A 24,463-nucleotide genomic window follows, 5' to 3' on the forward strand; every position below is an offset into this window, starting at 1 on the left:
ATCTGTGTGGAGTCTACTCATTCTCTCAATGACCATGTGGGTTTCCTATTGGTCCTCCATTTTCTTTCAACATTTCAATGACTCACAGGTAGATTGGCATATGTGAGAGAGAATAAGATGTAGCAGTACAGGGAGGTAAGGAGAGGTGGGGTAATGAGATTGCTCCTCTAGGAGCTGACATAGACAAGTTGGGCCATGTAACATCCTTCTCCATCACTGTAAGTATAACTATAAGTGGTCCTGATGGTTCTATCAGACAAGATAGAGGAAGCTGTATAATGTGATTCACATGGTTTCTTGAATGGAATTCAAGAACATACACACATGTAGTTCAATACTGGCACTCATAAATGAAGGAAGTATAACAAGGTGAAAATAAACACATAACTAAGAAAATAAGTATTAATACAGCAGCTTTAATAGAGAAAAGCATCCCAATGCACTTCAAAGAACATTATTCAGACATAACTTAAGAGTCATAGGAAACATTAAGACAGGCTGAAGAAATAGGTTTATCTCAAAGAAGAAAGACTGGAGACATAATTCCATAGTTTGCTGCTTTATTGCACAGTTGCCAATGGACTTTCTATTGTCATGGAAGTCTGCAGGAGGAGGAAGTTGATTGCTCTTCATGAGGGATACCAGACAAGCAATTAGATTCATAGGAAAGAGGCAGATTTTCCGCCCACTCGTCAGTACAAATCTGCAAGAGGCTTGTAATTGTTTAGACTTCTTTCTTGCTACCTTTCTCACACTACCAAACCATTGATTATGGGTGTGACTCCACACAGAGATGTGTAAGGGCCTGTTACAGAACCTTTAACTATTTTTTGTACCTTAAGATTCAGCAAGGTACTAAACTTCCCATAAACTCCACAAAAACATAGTCCTAAACTCATTCTCACAACCCAAGGCTGGACATGAGTTCCTCTTCTCTAATTCAAACACAAAGAAGAAACTGGATCAACCAACTCTGCACAAACTACAAGACAAAACCTGAAATTTCAAAATCCAAATCCAAAATAAACATAGCTAATGGAAAGCTGAACGAACATGGAGGAAGGTTGAAATATTCAGCAGGTCACATAGGATCTGAATTTCAGCATCACATTTTCAGCACCTTCGTTATTTTTCAGTTTACATCTCATCACTGTCCTAGCATTGTTTCTTCCTTGTCTGTTTTGATTCATCTCTTCATACTTACACCTCCTACGGACATATCAGCTCTGATTAGCAACTCTTCACCACTTATTCTCAGCCAGCAGCACCACCACTTGATTATCCATTCCCTCCTGCCCTTCATGCTGGGAGATATTCTTTTTGCTGTCTACACCCTACTCCTCTGCAATCAAACGTGTTTGATTTCTAACTTTACTCAGTCTTGATGCAAGGTAATCAACATTAACTCATTCCCTCTCCAAAGATACTTTCTAGCCTGTCCTGTGTTTCCAGTACTTTTTTTCCCAAACCTCTTAAGTGCCAGGCCAGATTGAAAAGGTCGGGGTGTTGGGGCCAGAGGTGAGGGATGGGCTGGTTCAGCCATCTGCTCTGCAAGGTTTACTCATCTCTGCGCTGAACTGAGGCTGTGGCCTGCAACTAACAGGCTCTTAATTCGCTGAATGAGCTCATGATGCCATGACTGGAGCTGGAAATTCTTCCAAATTAGTGTGTAGCACAAATTCAAGTAACATTTGATGCTTAACAATGTCACTGGAAGCTTTCATTTTCTCACTCTTGATTACTGTATAATCTTTACCTACCTTTAACAGGGTTGAGATTTTTGGGTGCTCTCTCAGATTGATAACACCTTTCGGATAGCTGCCCAACACTCTTAACGTCCTGCGAATACAGAAACACCATCCCTCACAAACAGTCACATACAGAGGGGACCTAATGGATCAATATAGAATACTTGTTTTCTTTATGAGTTGCAATACATTGTCTATGAAGTAGATGTCTTTAAGGTTCTCCTGGTTGTTTTTAAAGCCCTAAATGGCTGGCCCCCTCCTATATCGCAGACCTTCTAACCCCTTATTCTACCTCCAGGTCCCTCAAGTCGGCTGACTTGGGGCTCCTGGCTGTCCCACGATCTAAATTTAAGTTCAGGGGTGACCGCGCCTTTGCTGTTGTAGCCCCTAGACTGTGGAACAGCATTCCCCTCCCTATCAGATCTGCCCCCTCTATTGACTCTTTTAAGTCCAGGTTCAAAACTTCCCTTTATTCACTAGCATTTGAATCTTCCTGATGTGGCTGATTTTTGGCTGGAGCTTAGGCTCATGTGTTGTTTATTTTCTGCCTATAAGCTGTGTGCCTTGTTGTTTATATCTGTGTTTCTTGTATTTGTGATTTTAGCTACCTGTTATGGATTGTACCGCACTTTGGTCAACATGGGTTGTTTTTAAATGTGCTATATAAATAAATTTGACTTGACTTGACTTGACATCATCAGTCCCGAATGTGGATGAGTTCAGTCTTCATCTCCTGCCATAATTCTGGTGGAAGCTAAGTGTAATCTGCAGACAATTAATCATAGAGACTCCAGTCAGAATCTACAACTTCAGCACAGAACACAAAGAAGGAGGCTGGTATGGAGGGGTTTGCCCAACCTCAAGACCTGTTGCCTCATTGTTTGCCGAATATGTTCTCACACTAAGGAGATCAACGGAGGAGATCTATGCCTCTAATTTTTCAAAAGCTGACAGCTAGCAGATATATTAAAGGGAACAAAATTTCCAACTCACTTGGACTGCCGATTTATCATCATCCTTATGCGCTGTGTCGTATGACGTGGGGGATCACTCTATCCATGCTCATGATTGTTCTTGGCAAATTTTTCTACAGAATTGGTTTGCCATTACCTTCTTCCGGGCAGTATCTTTACAAGACTGGTGACCCAAGCCATTATCAATACTGCACAGACTGTCTGCCTGGCATCAGTGGTGGCACATGCAGGATTTGTGACATGCACCAGCTGTTCATATGACCATCCACCACCTGCTCCCATGGTTTCACATGACCCTGATGGGTTGGGGGAGGTTTAAGGGTGATCTGAAGGCTAGTGGAGGGAAGGAGAGCCTTACACCTCCTTTGGTTGAGATGTATCTCCACCTCGTCACCCAGGTTGATAATTAGTTACCTAATAATTAAAATGATGTTTATATTATTCTATTTGGGCACAAAAAGAATTACTTGAGACCCCACATATTTTCATTCCCTGATCATAACAATCTATGAGAAAATTGCCTGCAATGTCCACTAACATAAAATCTGCTGCTGTTTTATGTGGCATATGAGGTGCATCACTTTAAGTAATATACAAGGCCAAGACATAGAAATTCCTCTGCAGCTGAAGAGGTGTGGCAGACGAGCAATGTTTGAGGTGCTTTCACATGAGATATGAGCAGCATCTTCAGCCCTATTCAGGTTAGACTTTTCACTGGACAGTGGCACAAGGCAGATCTGAGCTGTCTAATGTGGCAAGAGTAGACAATATTATTTGGTCATCATGAATGAGTTGGGGTGAGGGGCCTGTTTCAGTGTTTGTTTTGCTCTATAACATTCATCACCCTGACACAAAAACATAAGACCCTAGGAGAAGGAATAGGCGACCAGCCTGCTCCACCTTTCAATATGACCATGGCTGCTCTGTGCTAAGAGGAACACCTCTTCCGTTCCCATAACCCTCAATTCTTCAATCTTGCAAACATCCTAAATCCTAACGACTTTCTACAGGGGCACAATTGAGAGCATCCTGACTGGCTTTTCTGAATCAACAACCTCCAAGTGTCCTATACATGGATAACCTGCCTTGGATTTAACATACTCTATCACCTCCACAGTAAGAACCCAATCTCGTCACATTTGCTTTAATTGGGACAAGCGGGTGGCATATATGGTAGAGCAGTGCCTCAGCTCCAAAATTCAATCCTTGGCTGCTGCCTGTGCGGAATTTGCACCTCCTCCCTGTGAATATAAGTGTTTCCCATAGCTGATGCTGTTTACTCCACATCCCAAAGGTGTGCTGGCTGGTAGGTTATTTGGTGGCTGTAAACTGTGTGGGTGTGTAGGAGGATGCAGAGGCAGATGATAGTAATGCTAGGAAAACATAGTGGGATTAGTGTAAATTGATGCTCAATGGTCAGCATGGACTGAATGGGCTGAAGGGTCTGTTTTCCTGCTGAAAAACTACGATTATCTCCAAAGAACAACTGGCTCACACACTGCTTGCATTTACGCACATGGCAGCGAACCAGGCTGACTCCTGCTCTTGTGACTCCAGTAAAACACACAAGGAGTTCAGTATTTGCGGGAAGGCAGGGCTCAGCAAGACATGGGCGTGGCCATCCTTATCCGCAGCCAGGCAGCTCAGGGCAAAGCAGGCATTCTTGCTTGCTCCGGTATCCCCGTGTGACATCATCTCCTCCAGTGCCGTAATCTAAACAAAGACAATATTGCAGATCAGTGACACGGTGGACGTCAGCCAGGGTGAATGTCCAACCTATCAGAGGTACTTCCCAAACCCAAGACTTATCCTGCTGCGTTATACAGTCAAAAGGAACCACATTGAGCCTGATTCAAAACCAAAATACTGCACAGATTCTTAAAATTCAAAATGCATGCAGAAGCATGCTGAGGCTGAGAATACTCAGCAGGTCGGAGAGCACCTGTGAGGGGAGAGAGATCCAAGTAGACGACGGCCTCACAGACAAATACATGTTCTGATGAAAGGTCACTGAGTTGAAATGGTGGGCTGAATACAGTTGGCCAAAACAGGTAGATCAAACTACAGGCATCCAACTATACCCAGCCAAAGCAGACCCACTGTAAATCCAGATGAACAGTGACAGAGGCCATCTCAACTAACACTGCACTGCACTCCTTCACTGGATTTCACAGGATCTGGCCAACAATATATTGCAAGAAAACCTCTACATGATTAAGGACCCAATCTTACTAGGGTCCCAAGATATTGCTGTGAAATTTGCCCCAGTAATCTTATATAAACAGATTTCTTGAAAGAACAGACTGTCCATTCATTCAGATTAGGAAATGAAATACAGGTTCAAGCAGTAATTATGCAAACAAGAAAATGCCTAGCCTGATGCCTTTCAAATCATTCCTGGGGACTTCAGTCAGGCTTGCTTCAAGAAGTCTCTGCCCATTTATCATCAACATGATCCTGAGGAAAGCTGGGTTCACAAATGGTTAGTATGTCTGTGGAATTAGACAAGACAGTGGCCTCCTACAAGGGGGAAGGGTCAAGTACTTGTTCAGTTAGTCTAGAAACTCTGACAAAATATGGACTTCAATACCTGAAGAAAAACACTGAACCCAGCCTTCCTTCATTTTCATTGTATTAAATGAATTTTAAAATGACACAATCAACTTCTGGCATTACACGTCCTGACGAAGGGTCTCCGCCTGAAACGTCGACTGTACCTCTTCCTAGAGATGCTGCCTGGCCTGCTGTGTTCACCAGCAGCTTCGATGTGTCTTACATGTCATTGCTAAGTTTCCTCAGACCTGTATGCTACTGACCCACTTACTCACAATTCCACACACACGATAAAGAGGGGCAGCAACCTTCCTCAGAGTGCCTAACATGAGAAAGTCTGCAGATGTTGGAAATCCAAAGCAACACATACAAAATGCTAGAGGAACTCAGCAGGTCAGGCAGCATCTATGGAAATGAATAAATAGTCGACATTTCGGGCGGCGATTCTTTTTCAGCACCCTTCTCAAACTGCTGCTGGTTAAGCAACACCCAGCCAGTACTCTCTTTGTGAAGTTTAGATATTTCACTTGCAGGTAGCAGTTTTTGTCCAACTCCAAACTAATAATTCATATGTGTGTATATAAACATGTGCTTGCATTCACTGGGAACATTATGCACTTTAACAGGGCCACCTCCAGTTTCTTTATTAACCTCAAATGGAGTACATTTCCATTTTCATCTTGTTTATCTTCGAACAGTTGCTCTTCTTCCTTGCCAAGACTGGAAAGGTGTGATAAACTGACTGTTCAAGGAGCAGAACCCTGCACCAGTGACTGGGTCCACGAACTTGGAATAAAGACAGGAAACAGTCCAAGTGACCTGAGAGGTTCTGGCTAGGTCTGGTGGCAGGTTCTTCATTACCATATCAATATTTCAAATGACGACATATATTTCAAACAAAAGCAAGGCTCTTTGTCTTTTCCCATTATCCTATTTCCCACTTAATCTTTCCCTCTACATTATAACAGAGGTTTTCCTATCTCAATCAACCCTCTTCCCTGCCTCTATACTTCCTCTTAAAAAGCCTTTAACCAGAAACATCGACTCTGTTTCTCTCTTCTGAGCAATGCCAGTGCTTTCTGAAGCTACTTCAGTTGGTATCATCGTAAGATGTAGCCACAGACTGACTCACCATAGCTGCAGTCTCTTCCAAGTCTAGTACCTGTTTGCAACCAATGTCAAAATTGCAGAGGCGCCCGAGAGCAAAAGCTGCACTCATTCCACATCCTGCGATAGAAAATAGAAGAGTTATAACCAACAGGATGAATCAAAAATCACAACCTAGAAACTGCAGTGTGCTGTTACAGGAGCACCATATGTTCATTGCATGGGCACCAATGAACAGGGGTGATACAGCAGCACATTCTTTAATATTGTGTTTCACGGCTCCAAGGACATGGGTTCAATCCTGACCTCTGACACTGACGATGTAGAGTTTTATACATGACAATGTGGATTTTCCCAGGATGCTTTGGTTTCTCAAAGATATACAGGTTTCCCCCGCCATCCAAAGGTAGAGCGTTCCTATGAAACGGTTCGTAAGCAGAAATGCCATAAAGCAAAGAAGCAATTACCATTTACTTATATGGGAAAATTTTGTGAGTGTTTGCAGATCCAAAAATAACCTACCAAATCATGCCAAATAACACATAAAACCTAAAATAACAGTAACATATAGTAAAACCAGGAATGATATGATAAATACACAGCCTATATAAAGTAGAAATACTTCTCTACAACGATTGCCTGCACAGATCTCTGTAGCGAAAATCTCACGCAAGTGCTCTCGGCAGAAAATCTCACGCAAGCGCTGTTGGCAAAAACATGGCGCAAGTGCTCTCCAGTAACCTTTAAACTATGAAGCTGCCAAATCTACCAAATAACACGTAAAAATACACAGCCTATATAAAGTAGAAATAATGTATGTACAGTGTAGTATCAGTTACCGGAATTGGGAAAACAGCGCCGAGCACACTGATGATGGTGTGTTAGACTGAGTCCTCACAAGCTGGGTGGTGCAGTGGCCCCCACCCTCTGGGCCGCCGCCCCGATACATTGTCGCGAAGAACGCAGCGGTAGCCGGGAGACACACAACACATCTTTAAGAAAAAAAGTCAAAATAAACATGCTAATTAATTAGGTGCTGCCCAGCACGTAAATGTCGGCGCAGGTCAGAGGCGATTGCCGATTGCATCTGGGCCGACAATTATGTGCTAGGCGGCACCTAATTAATTAGCATGTTTATTTCAGCTTTTTTCTTAAAGATGTGCTGTGTGCCTCCCGGCTACCACTGCGTTCTTCGTGAATCGGTACAGTATCTGTCTGGGGCCCGGGTGTTGGGGTGGTGGGACATGGAGGTGTCATCTCATCGTCGATCAGGGCAGGCAGCTCATCTTCTCCTATGACTGTCCGCCTTGATGTCGAAGGTCAAGGCTCGTCGTCTGCTGTGGCTGATGTGGAAGGCTTGCTTGACTGCTGAGCCTTGCGCATTTTTCTATCATGCAGTTGTTTGTAAGCACTCAAACCATCCTGCAAATATCCCCTAAACCTATGCACCCTTTCAAAATTAAAGTCGTACTTTATCATTGCAGCGAAAATCTCACGCAGATGCTTCACTTTCCGCATTCGGTTTGGATTGTTATCCTTTCCTCTTCCAATTGCATCAGCTCTTCATCTATCAGTTCTTGGTCATGGGATGCCAAAACCTCTTCAACATCAACTTCGTCAACTTCCACAAGCCAAACTCACTTTGTCCTTGCTTCGTTCACCACGATCAAAACGCTTAATTATGTCTAGTTTTACGCTAGGTGTAACACCCTTACTCTTTCAGGCTTTTCTGACACCTTAGAACTCATCTTGCTAACAGCTGCTCAATGCAATGTGTTAAAGCAATGCCGTTCTGAATCCGGGGGACAGCAGCTGCTAGGGGCGCGCGCTGCCTTTTTTCGCGGGCTGATTTTTTCGCGCACTGCCTTTCTTCGTAACAGTGAAAACACCTTCTGAAAGTGAAAACAGGGTACTAATGTAGGTCTTTCGTAACAGTGAGATTTCGTAAAGTGAACGTTCGAAAAGCGGGGGACACCTGTAGTGGTGGATTAATTAGCTATTGTAAATTAGTCTAGGTTAATGGCAAAAAGAATCAAAAGAGAGCTGATAGACACATGCGGGTAAGAATAAGATTCAGCAGAACAGGAAAATCAAAAGAGGGGGAATAGGACTGATAAATTTGCTCTCCAGGAAATCACCATGGACCCAATAGGTCAAATGGCCTCTATCTGGGTCACTATAGCTGGAAAGTTCTGGGTATTGGCCTTCTGCTCAGAGGCCAATGGATCTACGATAGCATACTTTCATTATTCATTCCACTCTCTGGGATTGGGGCAAGACTGGGAGGTTTGGGGGTGTGGTGGAGCGGGGTGGGGGGAGAGAGAGAGAGGTCCAGAGGTTCAAGTTCTGAATAGGGCTTAAGGTGAGGTGTTTGCCCACTGATGTTCTGGCCACAGCCTAACCTTCATTGTGGGTGACTCATTTCTCAGAGAAAGATGGCCTGCCTGATGGATAGGATATCAATTATTGGATCAGGACCTTTGGGGTGATATTTTTCCTTTCAGCCATTAAGGGATTGATGTTTGAGAGAGCAGGGAATTCACCTATAAAGGACTGAAAGGAGGTCGAAGCTGTGGACTGAGGCCGGACACAGATCAGTGCCCTGGATAGCGGTGGGGATGGATGGTGTAGATATCAAGAGGTCAGGATTCAGGGCCCATGGTTAGTTAGAAACCTGAGTCAAGAGTTGGGAGAACAGAAGCTTTTAAAAACAAAGCTCCATCTCATTAGCTCAGTGGATTCGTATTTATTGAGTTTTTTAATCTCTATCTTCTCAATATCCTTGACGCTTTAGACAATATCTCTTCAGCTTACATACACATGTCGACTCCTGGCCCTTTAATAGGCGCACATGTTCTACAAACTGGCAATCAATTGCTAAGTGATTTGAACTCTGCACTCTGCATACACCCTGTATGATCCCATCCACCATGACAGATAATCTATTGACACATCCACCCCTCACTACCTCTCAGTCCAATCATGACATCTCAGCCAAATGTACAGACAAGCTGAACGCACTGTTTCCTACACTAACTGGTCTGAAGGCGGAAAATTTTTGTGGTTACACATTGTAATATACAGTTGTAAAAGAAGGACAAAATAAATATCTGCATTTAAAATATTACAACTAACTGACAAAGAAAAGTATTCAAAAGTAACTTATTATTCCTTAATGTTCTGTTGAACATTAGCTAAATGGTCTCTCTGTCTCTGAATTTCTCCTGAACAATTGATTTTGAAATGATCAAATGATTACAAATTTGCTTCACTTTAAGAAAAAGAGGATCTGGTGATCAGCATATACTGTAAACACGTCCTGTTGCTTGGAGAACAATGGCTTTTATGTTTACCAGCCAAGTGCCAGATAGACGATCAACCCAATTCGCTTTCTTTCTTAGTCTCCTGCTCACCTGTGATGGAGACTGCTCAATAAACATACTCCTTACACATACGCTTTTACACACACCCACACACACGTTGCCTTGTCAGTCTGCTGTTTCTGCGCTGAGCGTGCACAATTGAAAGTCTTCCCCCTGGTACATTCTTGTAATGGGTCGTAAACCAAGCTAACGTGCATGAGGAGGCTTTGTCGTGCTTTTCCCACAATACACACTGGAATACTCAATTTCTTTAGAAATGGGGATGTATAAATGTATATATTGTTTCTATCCTGTATTTAAGGTAGATATTTGTAACTACATTGTGGAGTGCATCATATTCTGATTCATGTGTAGTCTTCAGTTAACTTGGTGGGTAATTAAAAATGCGATGTCCTGGTGCTTTAAAAAACAGGGCTCTGTGCTCTCAGTGGTAGGAGAGAGATAAAGCTGCCAGCAGTTCCAACGCTAGACAAAAATAGTATGGAGCTATTTATTGTGTTTTCTGTTAGACATCTTTTTGTAAATATCGACGGTCTTCTTTTCGCTATTTTTGCTAATTTTTGTAAGTTTGATTTTTTTATGCACCGAATAAACACCCTTACATGAAAGTCCTAAGCGACTCCAGCTATCTTTTCTTTGGTTGTAACCTACATAACATAACATAACCAGATTCCCATTTACGTATGCGACAATGTCGCAGGGCTTGAAAGCTATCACCTCTTAAATCCAGCGACATGGGTGACAATAGGTTCTCGCTACTAAATGAGTTCAATGCCGTCTATGCTTGCTCTAACCATCACGACCTCCCACAGCCCCCAATGACCCTGTGACTTCAGTCTCTGAGGCCAAGGTGAGAGCCATCTTCAGGAGGGTGAACCCCTGGAAAGCATCCAGCCCAGATAGGGTACCTGGCTGGGTACTAAAGACCTGTGCTGATTAACTGGCTAGTGTTCACCTGCATCTTTAACCTCTCGCTTTGGCAATTTGAGGTACCCACCTGCTTCACGCGGGCTTCAGTTATACCAGTGCCTAAGAAGAATATGGCCAAGCACTAAAGACCTATGGTGAGAAATGGTGGGAGTGTTCACTGAGATCTTTAACCTCTCATATTGCCAGCTTGAGGTACCCACCTGCGTCAAGCAGGGTTCAATTACACTGGCACCTAAGACAACACGGTAACCTGCCTCAATGACTATTGTCCAATAGCGCTTACACCCACACTGAAGTGTTTTGAGAGGTTGGTGATGAAATTTATCAATTCCTGCCTGAGAATTGACTTGGATCTGCTCCATTTTGCCTACCAGAACATCAGGATACTCTTTATTGATTACTGCTCAGCATCCAAAGCCATCATCCCCTCAAAACTAATCAATGACCTTCATGACCTTGGCCTCAATGCCTCCTAGTGCACTTGGACCTTGATTTCCTCACTTGTAGATGCCTGTCAGTTCTGACCACAACATCTCTCTCCATAATCTCCTTCGGCACAAGTCTATGTGCTTATCCCCTGCTCTACTCACTTTTAAGGAATGACTGTGTCGCTAAGCACAGCCCAAAGCCATATTTAAGTTTGCTGATGATGCCACTGTCATTGGCCAATTCAAAGGTGGTGACAGAGCAGCATAAGGGAGAGAGATTGAAAGTCTGGCTGAGTGGCGCCACAATAACAACTTCCTAACGTCAGCAAGATCAAACAGCTGATTATTGACTTCAGGAGGAGGAAACATGAGGTCCATGAGCCAATTCTCATCCAGGGATCAGAGGTGGAAAGCATCAGCAACTTTAAATTCCTTGGTGTTATCATTTCAGAGGACCTCTACCTCTGCTTGCATAGATTCAGCATGGTATCTAAAACTTTAAAAAACTTCTATAGGTGTGTAGTGGAGAGTATATTGACTGGCTACATAACAGCCTGGTATGGATACACCAATTCCCTTGAATGGAAAATCCTACAAAAAGTAGTTGGTATGGCCCAGTCCGTCATGGGTAAACTCTTCCCACTATTGAGCACATCTACACGGAGCGTTGTTGCAGGAAAGCAGCATCCATCATCAGGGTCCCCCTCTTCCCAGGTCATGTTCTCTTCTCAATGTTGCTATCAGAAAGAAGGTACAGGAGTCTCCCGACTCATCCCACCAGATTCAGGAGCCATCAGTCTCTTGCACCAGAGAGGAGGACCTCTTAACTTCACTTGCCCCATCACTGAACTATTCCCACAACCTACAGTATGAACTCACTTTCACAGACTCTTCATCTCATATTCTCAATATTTATTGTTTATTTATTATTACTATATCTTATTTTTTATTGGCACAGTTTGTTTTTTGTACACTGGCTGTCTGCCCTATTAGGTGGGTCTTTCATTGATTCTATTATGGTTATTAAATGAATCTCAGGGTTGTGTATGGTGACATATGTACTTTGATAATAAACTTACTTTGAACTTTGAAGTTCTTTTACTTTTATAAAAAAGTGACTTAATACAGTGGTCCTGAGGAATGCACTAGCTATTGAAAAAGTGGGAACCCAATTTCATGCCTACTAAATTTCATGTTATGTATCTTCTGTTATGTAGCACACAAGCTGCTTCAGAGATTCTCTAAAGGAAGATTTATGAATATTGTGCTCCGTATCATCGTACAGAAGAGAGGAGGCCTGGGGCAAAGTAGCATGATCACATTGAATGGCAGAACAAGCTTGAAAAGCCTGGTGACTCAATCCTGCTCCTATTTCCTTCTTATGACGGCGAATTTGCACCACAGTAATGAGTTTGTTGTATTCCTTTAGACTCCACACACCAACCCCAATAATGCATCACAAGAGAAAGGTATCACCTTAACTAAAGTGCCAGGTGCTTGCATGGTCCAGAAAGGTAGTGCCGCAGCATTGAGACTTTACATAGAACATAGAATAGTACAGCACATTACAGGCCCTTCGGCCCACAATGTTGTGCTGACCCTCAATCCCTGCCTCCATATAACCTCCCACCTTAAATTCCTCCATATACCTGTCTAGTAGTCTCTTAAACTTCACTAGTGTATCTGCCTCCACCACTGACTCAGGCAGTGCATTCCACGCACCAACCACTCTCTGAGTAAAAAACCTTCCTCTAATATGCCCCTTGAACTTCCCACCCCTTATCTTAAAGCCATGTCCTCTTGTATTGAGCAGTGGTGCCCTGGGGAAGAGGCGCTGGCTATCCACTCTATCTATTCCGCTTAATATCTTGTACACCTCTATCATGTCTTCTCTCATCCTCCTGCTCTCCAAAGAGTAAAGCCCTAGCTCCCTTAATCTCTGAGCATAATCCATACTCTCTAAACCAGGCAGCATCCTGGTAAGTCTCCTCTGTACCCTTTCCAATGCTTCCACATCCTTCCTATAGTGAGGCGACCAGAACGGGACACAGTACTCCAAGTGTGGCCTAACCAGAGTTTATTATAGAGCTGCATCATTACATCGCGACTCTTAAACTCTGTCCCTCCACTTATGAAAGCTAACACCCCATAAGCTTTCTTAACTACCCTATCTGCGTGTGAGGCAACTTTCAGTGATCTGTGGACATGTACCCCCAGATCCCTCTGCTCCTCCACACTACCAAGTATCCTGCCATTTACTTTGTACTCTGCCTTGGAGTTTGTCCTTCCAAAGTGTACCACCTCACACTTCTCTGGGTTGAACTCCATCTGCCACTTCTCAGCCCACTTCTGCATTCTATCAATGTCTCTCTGCAATCTTTGACAATCCTCTGCACTACCTACAACACCACCAACCTTTGTATCGTCTGCAAACTTGCCAACCCACCCTTCTACCCCCACTTTCTCTGTGGAACTTGGATTGGTTACTAAATGAACAGACATTTCACAGAATTTCTTTCCATTTAGAGATGGTGACCTTTATTACACAGGAAGAGACTGCAAAAGTAGACACAAGAAACTGTAGATGCACTCTTGTGGGGTAGGCTGCAGAGTACAGATGGTGTTGGGGCACTTTCAACTAGTTTTAGACTAATAAAGATATGATTACATGACTTGGCCCACTCAAAGGTGATCAAATACTTCTTGGAACTTCAAAGAGACCTTGAATGCAGGCTGCCCCATTTAACAAGGAGGTTCTGTTTTTACAGATATCTACAAGTTAATTTTGTCCACAAGTCAAAAATTACACAGATGTACTCAATGTAATAACTGAATTTCCACAATACTATAATGAATGGCATCAAAAGCACATGAGACTTATAAGAACAAACAACTACTAAAAGTGGAGACAGGAAATTGGTTCTGTTATTTGTAGGAATAAAGGTGTGTACATACATCTACCTTTAGAATTAGAAGCACAATTATTTGTAGGCATTTCCATAAGTCAGTCTTTCTTAAGCTAGCAGAGAAATAAGATATGGTTCAACTATTTACTTCACTACAAATGATTTTCTATTAGCACAACAAGTTAGCTGACTTTCTTTTGAAAATGTCTCCCTTGGTCTTTAATTTCTCAGCAAGGGTTCTAGTTGGGTTACCAACTCTGATGCACAAGGTGAAACCATGCAGTATGTGCACCACAACAAGCCACAAGGTGTTGCTCCGTCATTCAGATCACTGCACCTCCCAGGTAGCTTCACCTAGTGGAAGCTCAGCTTTAAATTTTGTTTTTGTATGCATGGGCATTCCTTGGTGACAAAGAAGGAGCATTGTCAGTGAACTGTGAATTAAGTTTAAAGTATAACAGTAACTATATTTTGTAATGAAGGCTGGTTCTTGGAGGCAGTTGATTAGTTGCATAGATCAGATTAGAAAGATATTGGGGAAAATAGATGTAAAGGGATCTGAGTTGAGGCAGAGAAATCAAGTTTCAAAACTTCAATGGCAAGGCAGACCAAACAAGAGAGAAGAAATCAGTGTTGGAACGCAGTTACCCCACCTAGATGGGAAGTGAACATAAATAAACTGGGCCCTTTCAGTGTGGGTGGGCTAGCGATCGAAAGGACAGTCCGGGAAGGGGTGCTACTGGGACGAGGTCCTTGCAGCTACTTGAATAGAGATCACCCACAAACACACCTGCAGATCAATCATAAAGACTGATTGTCAAGATCATTCTGATGTGTCATGGCATGGAATGTGAACTGTTGGCTGTGAACCGGAACCGACTTTACCTTGCTGTGACCCTACCCACAGAGTAACTACTGACAGCCATTACTGGTGGTTTTAGCTATCAGAGATTGAAGGGGCAAAGAAAATGTCATCAAATTTCTGAAACGTTCTGTTGCCATGTCCGCACAGTCTTGTAGATAGCCAGTTAGGGGTGTTAAGTAGTGTAGATGTAGGTACACGTAGGTTAGTAATTGGGGAAGGGAATTTTTGCTGCCCTGCTTAATCAGATCCTTCTTAAAGTTTGGCCTTCCTGGGACAGATTTCTGTCCTGGGACCAAAAGGAGGGTATGTTAAGAAGTATTCTGCAGTTACGTGAATATAGCAGACATTGGTTCAAACAAGAATCTTATTGTAAATGTAAGTTCAAGCAGCTTGTAATTAGCCTTCACGTCTAGCAGAGACACAGGTACACCCATTTCTGTGAATGTAGTAGTCTTAACTACAGATAATGGAATAGAAATAGTCAAAGTCTTTTTTCAAGGGTAGGGGAATCTAAAACTGAGCATTGATTAAATGTAAAGGGGGGTAAGATGTAAAGGGGAACACAGAGGGTGAAGGTTTTGGAAAACAATTTGCTACAGGCCAAATGTAGGCTAACGGAACTAGCTCAGATAGACATTTCAGCAATTTACAAAGTAACTGAAGGCTAATTACAAGCTTCTTGAATTTATTTACATTTACAATAAGATTGAAAAATATTATTAGCACAAGCTCATAAGTGGCATGGCCTGAAGATTGTCTTCCAGGGAGCAAACACTAGAGAGCAGTATCAATGGGACAGCCGGTCTTCAGGGGCCAGACCCAACCCCGCATGATTCAAGCCGGATTGACTTCATCTGTGGCTGACCCAGCACAAGATAAGGAGCTGCTGAGTGCTTGTTCTTACAGAAACATGGCTCCAAGACAACATCTCATGCTCCATCAATCTTCAGGCCATGCCACTTATGAGCTTGTGCTAATAATATTTTGTGACTGCATGTGCTGGATCGTTACTATATGTGCTGTGTGTGACGGTATGTACTGTACTTTGTAACTTGGCCCCAGAGGAATGATGTTTTGCTGAGCCCTGTACATGTGTGCTTGGCTGCCAGAGGTGTAGTGGCATCCGCACCGGACTTTGAGGCAAGTGGGCCGGGGTTCACATCCGGCTGAATCATTGCACGCTTCCTATCCATGTTGGGTTGAGCGTCAAGCTAGCAATTCAGCCTCATAAAAACAGACAACTGTTAAAAAAACAGCAAGGTTGCTGCCCAATGCTCCAGAAGGCGCGGAGAGAGTCAACAAAAATACATGTGTAGGGTTGGATGACAATAAACTTGAACTTGCCATTTTTCCTCTTCTTCTGGAGGCCTCTCTCTAGAAAGAAAAGAATTGTGAAGGGCATTAAGACTGCTTTGAATGGTGTCTACTTCACTCGGGGTAAACTGAGCTTTATTCATTCAGAAGAAAAATTTCCTGGGTTAAAGTTTGTCAGAGCTAGAGTCCCCATAATTTCCACGAACAGATTTTCTCCAAGGCAATTTGAGGTTTTATCGCACCTCAGTTTTCATGTTGCAGCTTCAAAGAATTTCAAATGCAATCTAGTTGCTTACATTGTCTGATAGCATTAACTCTATAATTCTCAGCAATTGTTATGTAATGGTTGATTTTTGCTTTAGATTCTGGTTAGAAACTCATTTCCAACATGTAATGCTCCAAGGTATAAACTATTCTCTGTGTAATCCATCCAAAGCCTTCTGTTAGATCTCAGTCTGCAACACAGCAATTCATCCATATATAAGCCGTAAAAAATCCTCAATTAGACTACAAGCTGCTCCTCGCCCCTGAGAACCTGCTATTTGCAGGTGGTGGAAGGATTGGGTATTCAGGGTGATGGATGGGCAGCCAATTAAATTACATTGTTCTGGACAGATTAATTGAACTTCTTGAAAGTTATAGAATCAAAGAAGCAGAGAATCAAGCTCTTCAGTCCAGTTTGTCCAGGCTACCTACCAGCACTAGGAGTGTTGCCTTCTATGCTTTAGCAATTCAAGTGCAATTTCAAACATTTCTTAAATGTTGTGAGAGTTTATACCACCAACACCACGTCATAGAGTACTACAGCAGACCTGACGTCCTGCCTAGTCCCATCTACCTATCCCTGGACCGTGTACCTCCAAGCACCTTTCATTCATGTACCTATGCAAACTACTCTTCAATATCACAACTGAGCCCACATCTACCACTTTCACCGGCAGCTCATTGCACACTCGCACCAACGACTGAGTGAAGACTTTTCACCTCAAGCTATGTGTTCGTCCCGTCTAATGGAAAAAAAACTGTTCTTCAAATCCACTGCGGACATTTTACCATTTACATTAGACCTTTATTTTCTAAGAACACTTGGTTAAACTTCAGAATGTAAAATTACTCCCTTTAAACTTGTATAAAGTTGACGTGGAGACTAATGGCATGGTAGGTAAGGACAAGAGGAAGATGGGGTGGTAGGTAAGGACAATTAAATTTAAATTGTCCATTTTGAAGCAATACAACCAAACAAATTCTATAGCTAATTCTTCCCATTACTGAAGGACCTCTACTTGCACAAAGTGAGTAAAGTTTCTAGTTTAAGATGGTGCTGCCAAAGATATGTGACAGCTTCCTGGTAACTCATAAGGCAAGTGCTTTGACTAAAATCATTACTTATAACATCATTTCTGAAGCAAATTATGGTGGACTATCACCACAGGGTGAGGAGGCAGGCGGAAGCGAGGCTAGTTCAGGGGATGAGCCATTCTGAAGCTTTGCAAGGCAGGTTTGCAGACAGGGTTTGTATCACTACCGGACATGCAGTGAGCGACTTAGAGAGGAGTCAATACGGAAGAGTTTTGATACTCAGGTGCAATGCTGGATCATTCCAAGCGTTGAGCCAATTTGGTGAGATTGAGAACGACCTCGCGCTGGGCAGCCCAAGTGTGTCACCTCGCCTGGATTTGGATCCTGGAGCGTGGCACTCCTTGGTGCTTGGACAATTCTCGGTGCCCAGAAATATTCTCGGTGCCCAGAAATACCAGAAGCTCAAGTGTCAGGTTTGGAGGCGAAGACTGGGTTGAGTTTGCTCGCTCTCCCCTGAATGTTTAGTCCTTTCTCTGCAACACCAAGGCTGTGAACTGATACAATCATACATTTCTGCCCCACCAGCGTGATCCACTGGGGATCGAGGCTTGGATCTACTGCAGGACTGGATCTTGGACCTAATGTGGTTCAGGATGCTGTTGGCTTGTTTTTATTGTTTGCATGATATGAGTTTCTCTCTCTCTCTCTTTCTCTCTCTCCCTGTGCAGTAGTTTTGGTCTTTTTTTAAAAATTGGGTTATTTGGGTTTCCTGCTTTGTGGCTACATGGGAGCAGACAAATTTCAAGGTGTGTAATTTATACATTCTTTGATAATAAATGTGTTTTGAATCTTCGTAAAACCTACCTCCAAAACTTATTATTCTGCTATTCCAGGGTGAGTAAAATTGCAGTCAAGCAGCCCAGAACCAGGTCCTTAAAGGTTGTCATAACTAAATCATTAGCAACAACTAATAAAGCCAACATGTTACTTGGCCGGTAGCCAAGTATAGAGAATGGGTGACAGAATCCTGTGGTTCAGTTCCTTATCTATCACTGCACTGAAAATTAAGTGGGAGTGAGCTAGAAATTGGGATCTAATTAAAAGGTGTTGTAATCAGAGCTTCAAATAATCTTAGCTCATGCCTAATGCTAGGCCCGGCATAGTAAGACCTTGTTGTCCCCTGAGTTGTAACCCACATATGAATGTGAAGCAATCAGAATTGGAAGATAGAGGGTGATCATAGGACATCATCAGCCTTGAAACTGAGCATGGGAAACAATACTGGTTACACTGCATTGCCCTGATGCCTCAAGTAGCGACAAACATCTTACTGACAGATCATTAGACTTCATATTCTGCTTGTTCCATGATTTCCATCAACACTGGTGATGTCAGACAAGATCCCAACACTTTTATCAATCTTTCTTTCAACAATGTTGCACGAGCTCCATCAATCTTCCTGCAGGAGCAGAGCCAATCTTCAGACCTAATGCAAAGCTCTCCCATGTCCAGGATCATGGTTACCTAAATCTCAGTAGGAGGAGCTGTCTATTGCAGACAATTAATCTACACTTAAGAACAATAGTCATTTAGTCAACTTCTAAACCCTTATGTTTAATTTTATTATTACTTGAACAAGTTTACTCCAATAAACAATAATCTTAATGCTAATCCCAGGCAACACACAAAAAAAACTTGAGGTACTCAGAAGGTCAGGCAGCATCTATGAACAGAAATGGTCAGTCAACGTTTTGGGTCAAGACCATTCACCTGGACTGAAAGAAAGAGAGATTGATAGTATATAATGGAAGCTCTTGGCTAATCTCATTTTAGCCTCAGTTTCACTGACTGTCCTGCTGCCCACAACATTTCAGCACTACTCATCAAGAGTTCATGTCCCTCCACTTTAATATATTGAATGGCAGAAAACAGAATATAAGAAATAAGAACGAGGAGCAGGAGCTGGCCATGTTGTCCTTCCTTATTAGTCCGCCATTCGACAGCATCATGCTTGACCTTCCACCTCAGTGACACTTTGCTACAGAAACTCCGCATCCCTTGAATCCTCTAACAACGAGTAATCTATCAACTTTTTTTTAAACAAACTCATTGACTGAGCTTCCATAGTCATTGGGGGTTAGAGAACTCCTAGAATTTCTCATCCTCTATGTGAAGAAATTTCTCCTCATTTCGGCCGTATGGTGAAAGATACAGCTGCTCACCTGCCTCATCAACACCCAGAGACGCCATCAGCTTGCTGAGTGTGTGCCTGCAACGGGGATGCTCCAGGAGCTTGCTGCAGCCAGATTCACAGATTGTGATCCTCGCCAGTACTAGAGCTGCGTTGCTGGCTGTCCAGTCGTTTACACTGCCCAGCAGAGCTGTCACATTGCTCACCATCTCCTCAATGCAGGTGTCATTCAGTAACCACCTTCGTCCTTCAACGGTCTCAGCCTGAAGCAAAAGAATACCTTGTATCAGCAATACCCTACTTCCACATTTATCTTTTTGCAACACTTAATACCTATGGGTCCACCACAGATTACAAACGCTCAAGTTATCGACACCCTGTACATGCCAACAAGCGTTTGGAAGACTGGTGGCATAGATTTTCCAGCTGTAGCAGGGCGGCAGCCATCTTCTGCCGGGTGATAATGGTTGAGCTAAATGCTCTGATTTAACTACACATTGACCTAGTTTGGCCTGTGTTTTTTTATACAAGTCTATTGCAAAGAGGACATACACTCAATGGCTACTTAATTAGACACAGGAGTGGAAACCCAGTGTGGTCTTCTGTCGTTGTGAGGCATCCACTTCATGGTTCAATGTATTATGATTTCAGTGATGCTCTTCTGCACATCTCTGATATAACATGTGGTTATTTGAGTTACTGACACCTTCCTGTCAAGTTTGAACCAATATGGCCATTCTCCTCTGATCTCTTTCATTAACAAGGTGTTTTCACCCACAGATCCGCCAATACTTAGATGTTTTTTGTTTTCTGGTGTTTCTTGCACCCTTCTTTATTAAGTCCAGAGACTGTTGTTCATGAAAATTTCAGGGAATCCCCAGTTTCTTAGAGAGCTAACTCACCTGTCTAGCATCAACAATCATTCCACAGTCAAAGTTACATTAACCACATTTCTCCCCCATTCTGACGTTTGTTCTGAACCACAACTGAACCTCTTGACGATGTCTGCATGCTTGTCTACAATGAGTTGCTTCCACATGATTGGCTGATTAGATATTTGCATTAACGAGCAGGAGTACAGGTGTAACTAATAATGTGTATTTCCAATTTGCAAACAGTTCTGGTTATGAACAGATGTCAGGAACACAGCCCTGTCACAACCTGGAGAAGACCTAATAAAGGAATTAAAACTTTGTTATGGGGTGTATAACGTTGGGTTCCTATAAAAGTAATATTTTCAATATTCCGACATTAGGAACCGGAGTTCTGGTGATTTTGGTGGGAGCACCTCAGGGTAAAAATGTTGATGAAGGAAATGGGTTGACAGAGGCACATTTGATATTGGGGCAAGGCTAAAGCTATGGTTCTCCTCAATCACTCCAGGAATAAAAGGATTTATGTACAATATAAGGTAGCAAAGACTTCCCTTGTATCCTGTTAAGCTTTGAAATTGATTCTTGGTGATCTACATGAGGTACTCAGGATAATCAATGAATTTGAGAGGATTGTAAGACAGATACAACTTCTTCTGATGGGCCAGCAATATCCTACATGAGCTCAAACAGAGACTCACACAATGATTCTGTGCATTTTCAAAAATGTTCTTCTGAACTGGATGATGCTAACCAAATGATTCTTTAATTAAAGATCATGTCAAGATGGTTGTGTACATGTACCTGGATACACACACCCATTGACAAAAGTTGGAGCACCTTTTGGGTGAGGAACAGATCATTAGATGTTCTGATGGTGGCCCAAAATAAGCAGCAGGATTCCACTTGCTTTATCATGTGCTGATCACAGTGGCTTTCAACCATTTAACCACATCTTCTCAGTTGTTTTTAATTAAATTATTTCATTTGGAATCGGCATTAATGTCCTAACAGTGACCCCTCAGCTTTAGATTTTTCAGTCCCTCAATCTGGGAAATATTCTCAAAAAAAAAACTAATTTCATTTATACACCCACTCTATTAGGTACAATGGCACACCTGTTTGTTAATGCAAATATATAATCAGTCATTATATGGGGTGTATGGGGTGTCAGGGAGGGGTAGCACCTCTGGTGGGAGAGCACGTTGTGTCCTTTTCAAGGCAGTTAGTCCACCTTTGGTCCCCACCTGGCACTCAGCTCTCACCTGTGGCTCCCCGTAGCTGTTTGCATGCGACAGCAGCCATACCCCGGGCAATGGCTTTGGCAAGCTGGCTAAACCAGGTGAGGGTAGCCAACGGGTCTCAAACCCTCGGTGAGATAGAGAGTTGTCTATCCCAGCATGTGAAGAGAGACTCCGGCGGATTGAGCGGATGAGACCAATGGAAGGTCCAACAGTCAAAAAGGCGGTCTCTCCAAGTGTCATGGAATGCGTAGAGCACGACAAGACACAGAAGATGTCCTAGTCATCCACTGCGCCTAGTCCCACCTCCAGCCGTCTCCACTTCTGTTTTGCCACTGGATCCAGATGAGAATTGAGAAGAGAGAGTGAGGCTGACACTGCACAACTCTTCCTCACTTAAATCCAAATCAAACGCTAGTCTCGACACCATCACCATGGTGTTGAGGTCTTCATCGACGTCAATGATGGACGAACCACATAATCAGTCAATCATGTGGCAGCAACTCAATGTATAAAAAACATGCAGACATGTTCAAGAGGTTCAGTTGTTATTCAGACCAAACATCAGAATGGGAAAGAAATATGATCCAATTTGACCGTGGAATAATTGTTGGCAGCAGACCTGGATAGTTTGAACATCTCAGACACTGCTAATTTTTGGGATTTTCATGCACAACAGTCTCTAGAGCTTACAGAGAATGGTATGAGAAACAAAAAAGCATCCAGTTAGTAGTAGTTCTGTGGGTAAAAACGCCTTGTTAATGAGAGAAGTCAGCGGAGAATGGCTAGATGGGTTCAAGCTGTCAGGAAGGTGACAGTAACTCAAATAACCATATGTTACAACAGTGGTGTGCAGAAGAACATCTCTGAATGTACAACATGTCAAATTTTGAAGTCGATGAGTGCAGAAGACTAGGAACATATATTCAATAGCCACTTTATTAGGTATTGGAGGTACCTAATAAAGTGGCCCCTAAGTGTATAATGCACTCACATGCCCTCTGGAATGTCTCAAAACACTTTATTTGTAAAACCTACTTTCAAAGTTTGGTCACTGGGTAGAATATAAGAAATATGGCAACCAATTTGTTTATAGCAAAATCTCACAGGTATCAGTGTGGTCATTTATTTTCTTCACCTAGGAGGAAACACGGATCAGAAGGCAATGCATAATTCCCCTAGCTCTCCCTCTAAATGTCAAAGTCAAGGTTATTGATATATGCACCAGTACATGTATCCACAGTAGCAATCACAGGCACATAGCCCTGCAGACACAACATTCACAAGAAAAACATACTCTAGTTAAACATAAAATGTGCAAAATTACACAAGTACACAGTTACACCAATAAAAAAGTGCCCATTGTAGGACAAAGTGTGCAAAGTGGTCACATTGTTGCTATACTGAGAACGTGATTAAAGCTGTGCAGATTGTTTCAAGAACCAAACAGTTAAAGGGAAGAAGCTATTCTTGAACGTGGAGATGAGGAACTACAACTTTTGTACTTCCTGCCCACTGGTAGTTGTGAAACAACAGCACTGCCTGGATGGTGGAAATCTTTGATGGTGTTGCCTATTTGAGGCAAGGCATCATGTAGGTACTTTCGAAGGTGGAGAGGAATGTACCTGATACATTTTGGGCTGAGTCCACTAATCTTTGCATCTTTTTACTTTCCTGCACATTTGAATGGCCGTAGCCAGACCATGATGCAACCAACCAGGATACTTTAAAAGTACATCTGGAGAAGTCTGTTAGAGTTTTTGATAACATGCAAAATTTAACCTTTTAAGAAAGTAAAGATGCCGATACACTTTTCTTCTGATTGCATGCGTATGCTGGGCTTGATATGTTAATACTAAACAATTTAAAGCTATTGACCCTCCGTATCACCATGTAGACAGGTGCTTGTTTTCTCTCCTTCCCCTCCCTGAATTCAACAATGAGCTCTTTCGCTTTCCTGACCTTTGACTTACCATTGTGCTGAGTGCACCTGCAGCATTCATCACCGCCTCATCATCCGTCCACTTTAGCATGGCGTTCAGGTTGCCCAGCAGGCTGCCAGACTCCCGTGGCTGCGTTTGTGCAGTCTTCAGCAAATGCTGTGCGCCAACCTCGTTTTCTGCAATGGTGCCCAGTATATATGCCACATCACTGCACAGGCTGCAAGTTAGAACAATTCAAATGACTAATGCATCAGTCATTAATTAACCAATAATACAAGCAGTTCATTAGATATTAAAATAAAAATCAACTCCTGGAACATTAAAATGGGTAATTTTAGAGTAACATCATTTTTTATACTCTAGCATAGAAGACTCTTAATTTTTGCACCCATGTCCATCCCCAGCTGCCAGGCTGTAGAATCTTAATTGTTCCAGCCTCATATTCACACTTCAACTCCCTCACTATTTTATGAGGTGTTGTTGAGGTACATCAGGTTGAGGGGTAGCTAAGAGATGTAATAAAGGGGCTGGTACAGACAGTTTGGATGTGGGCCTGCCACTGCCAACTTCACTCTTTAGCTTTTGCTTGTTACTGAGCAATCATTACCAGAGGAAAGAATAGTAGTTCCAGTGTCAGCAGAAAGAGTGAAGGTAGGAGAAAGCAATCTGACAAATAAGGTGGCAAATAATTTCAAGTTCAGGTTCAGTT

The 24,463-nt window shown here is 42.7% G+C and overlaps 1 protein-coding gene across 5 annotated transcripts in view; it reads right to left on the reverse strand.

Moving 5' to 3' along the window:
* Positions 1 to 24,463, reverse strand: part of LOC140186355 (uncharacterized) — a 95,519-nt gene that overhangs the window by 17,648 nt on the left and 53,408 nt on the right. For 4 of the 5 annotated variants that reach the window (XM_072240521.1, XM_072240517.1, XM_072240520.1 and 1 more), the window contains exons 2-7: positions 23,785 to 23,971; positions 19,730 to 19,961; positions 16,239 to 16,268; positions 6,408 to 6,502; positions 4,239 to 4,435; positions 1,761 to 1,839 (exon numbers count right to left, since the gene is read on the reverse strand). In XM_072240521.1, coding sequence (XP_072096622.1) covers positions 1,761 to 1,839; positions 4,239 to 4,435; positions 6,408 to 6,502; positions 16,239 to 16,268; positions 19,730 to 19,961; positions 23,785 to 23,844 — 693 coding nt within the window. In that variant the 5' untranslated portion in view covers positions 23,845 to 23,971. The remainder of the gene's footprint in view (positions 1 to 1,760; positions 1,840 to 4,238; positions 4,436 to 6,407; positions 6,503 to 16,238; positions 16,269 to 19,729; positions 19,962 to 23,784; positions 23,972 to 24,463) is intronic. The other variant, XM_072240518.1, reaches the window with a different exon arrangement.

The sequence above is a fragment of the Mobula birostris genome, chromosome 22 (genome assembly GCF_030028105.1).
Source record: "Mobula birostris isolate sMobBir1 chromosome 22, sMobBir1.hap1, whole genome shotgun sequence".
Lineage (NCBI taxonomy): Eukaryota > Metazoa > Chordata > Chondrichthyes > Myliobatiformes > Myliobatidae > Mobula > Mobula birostris.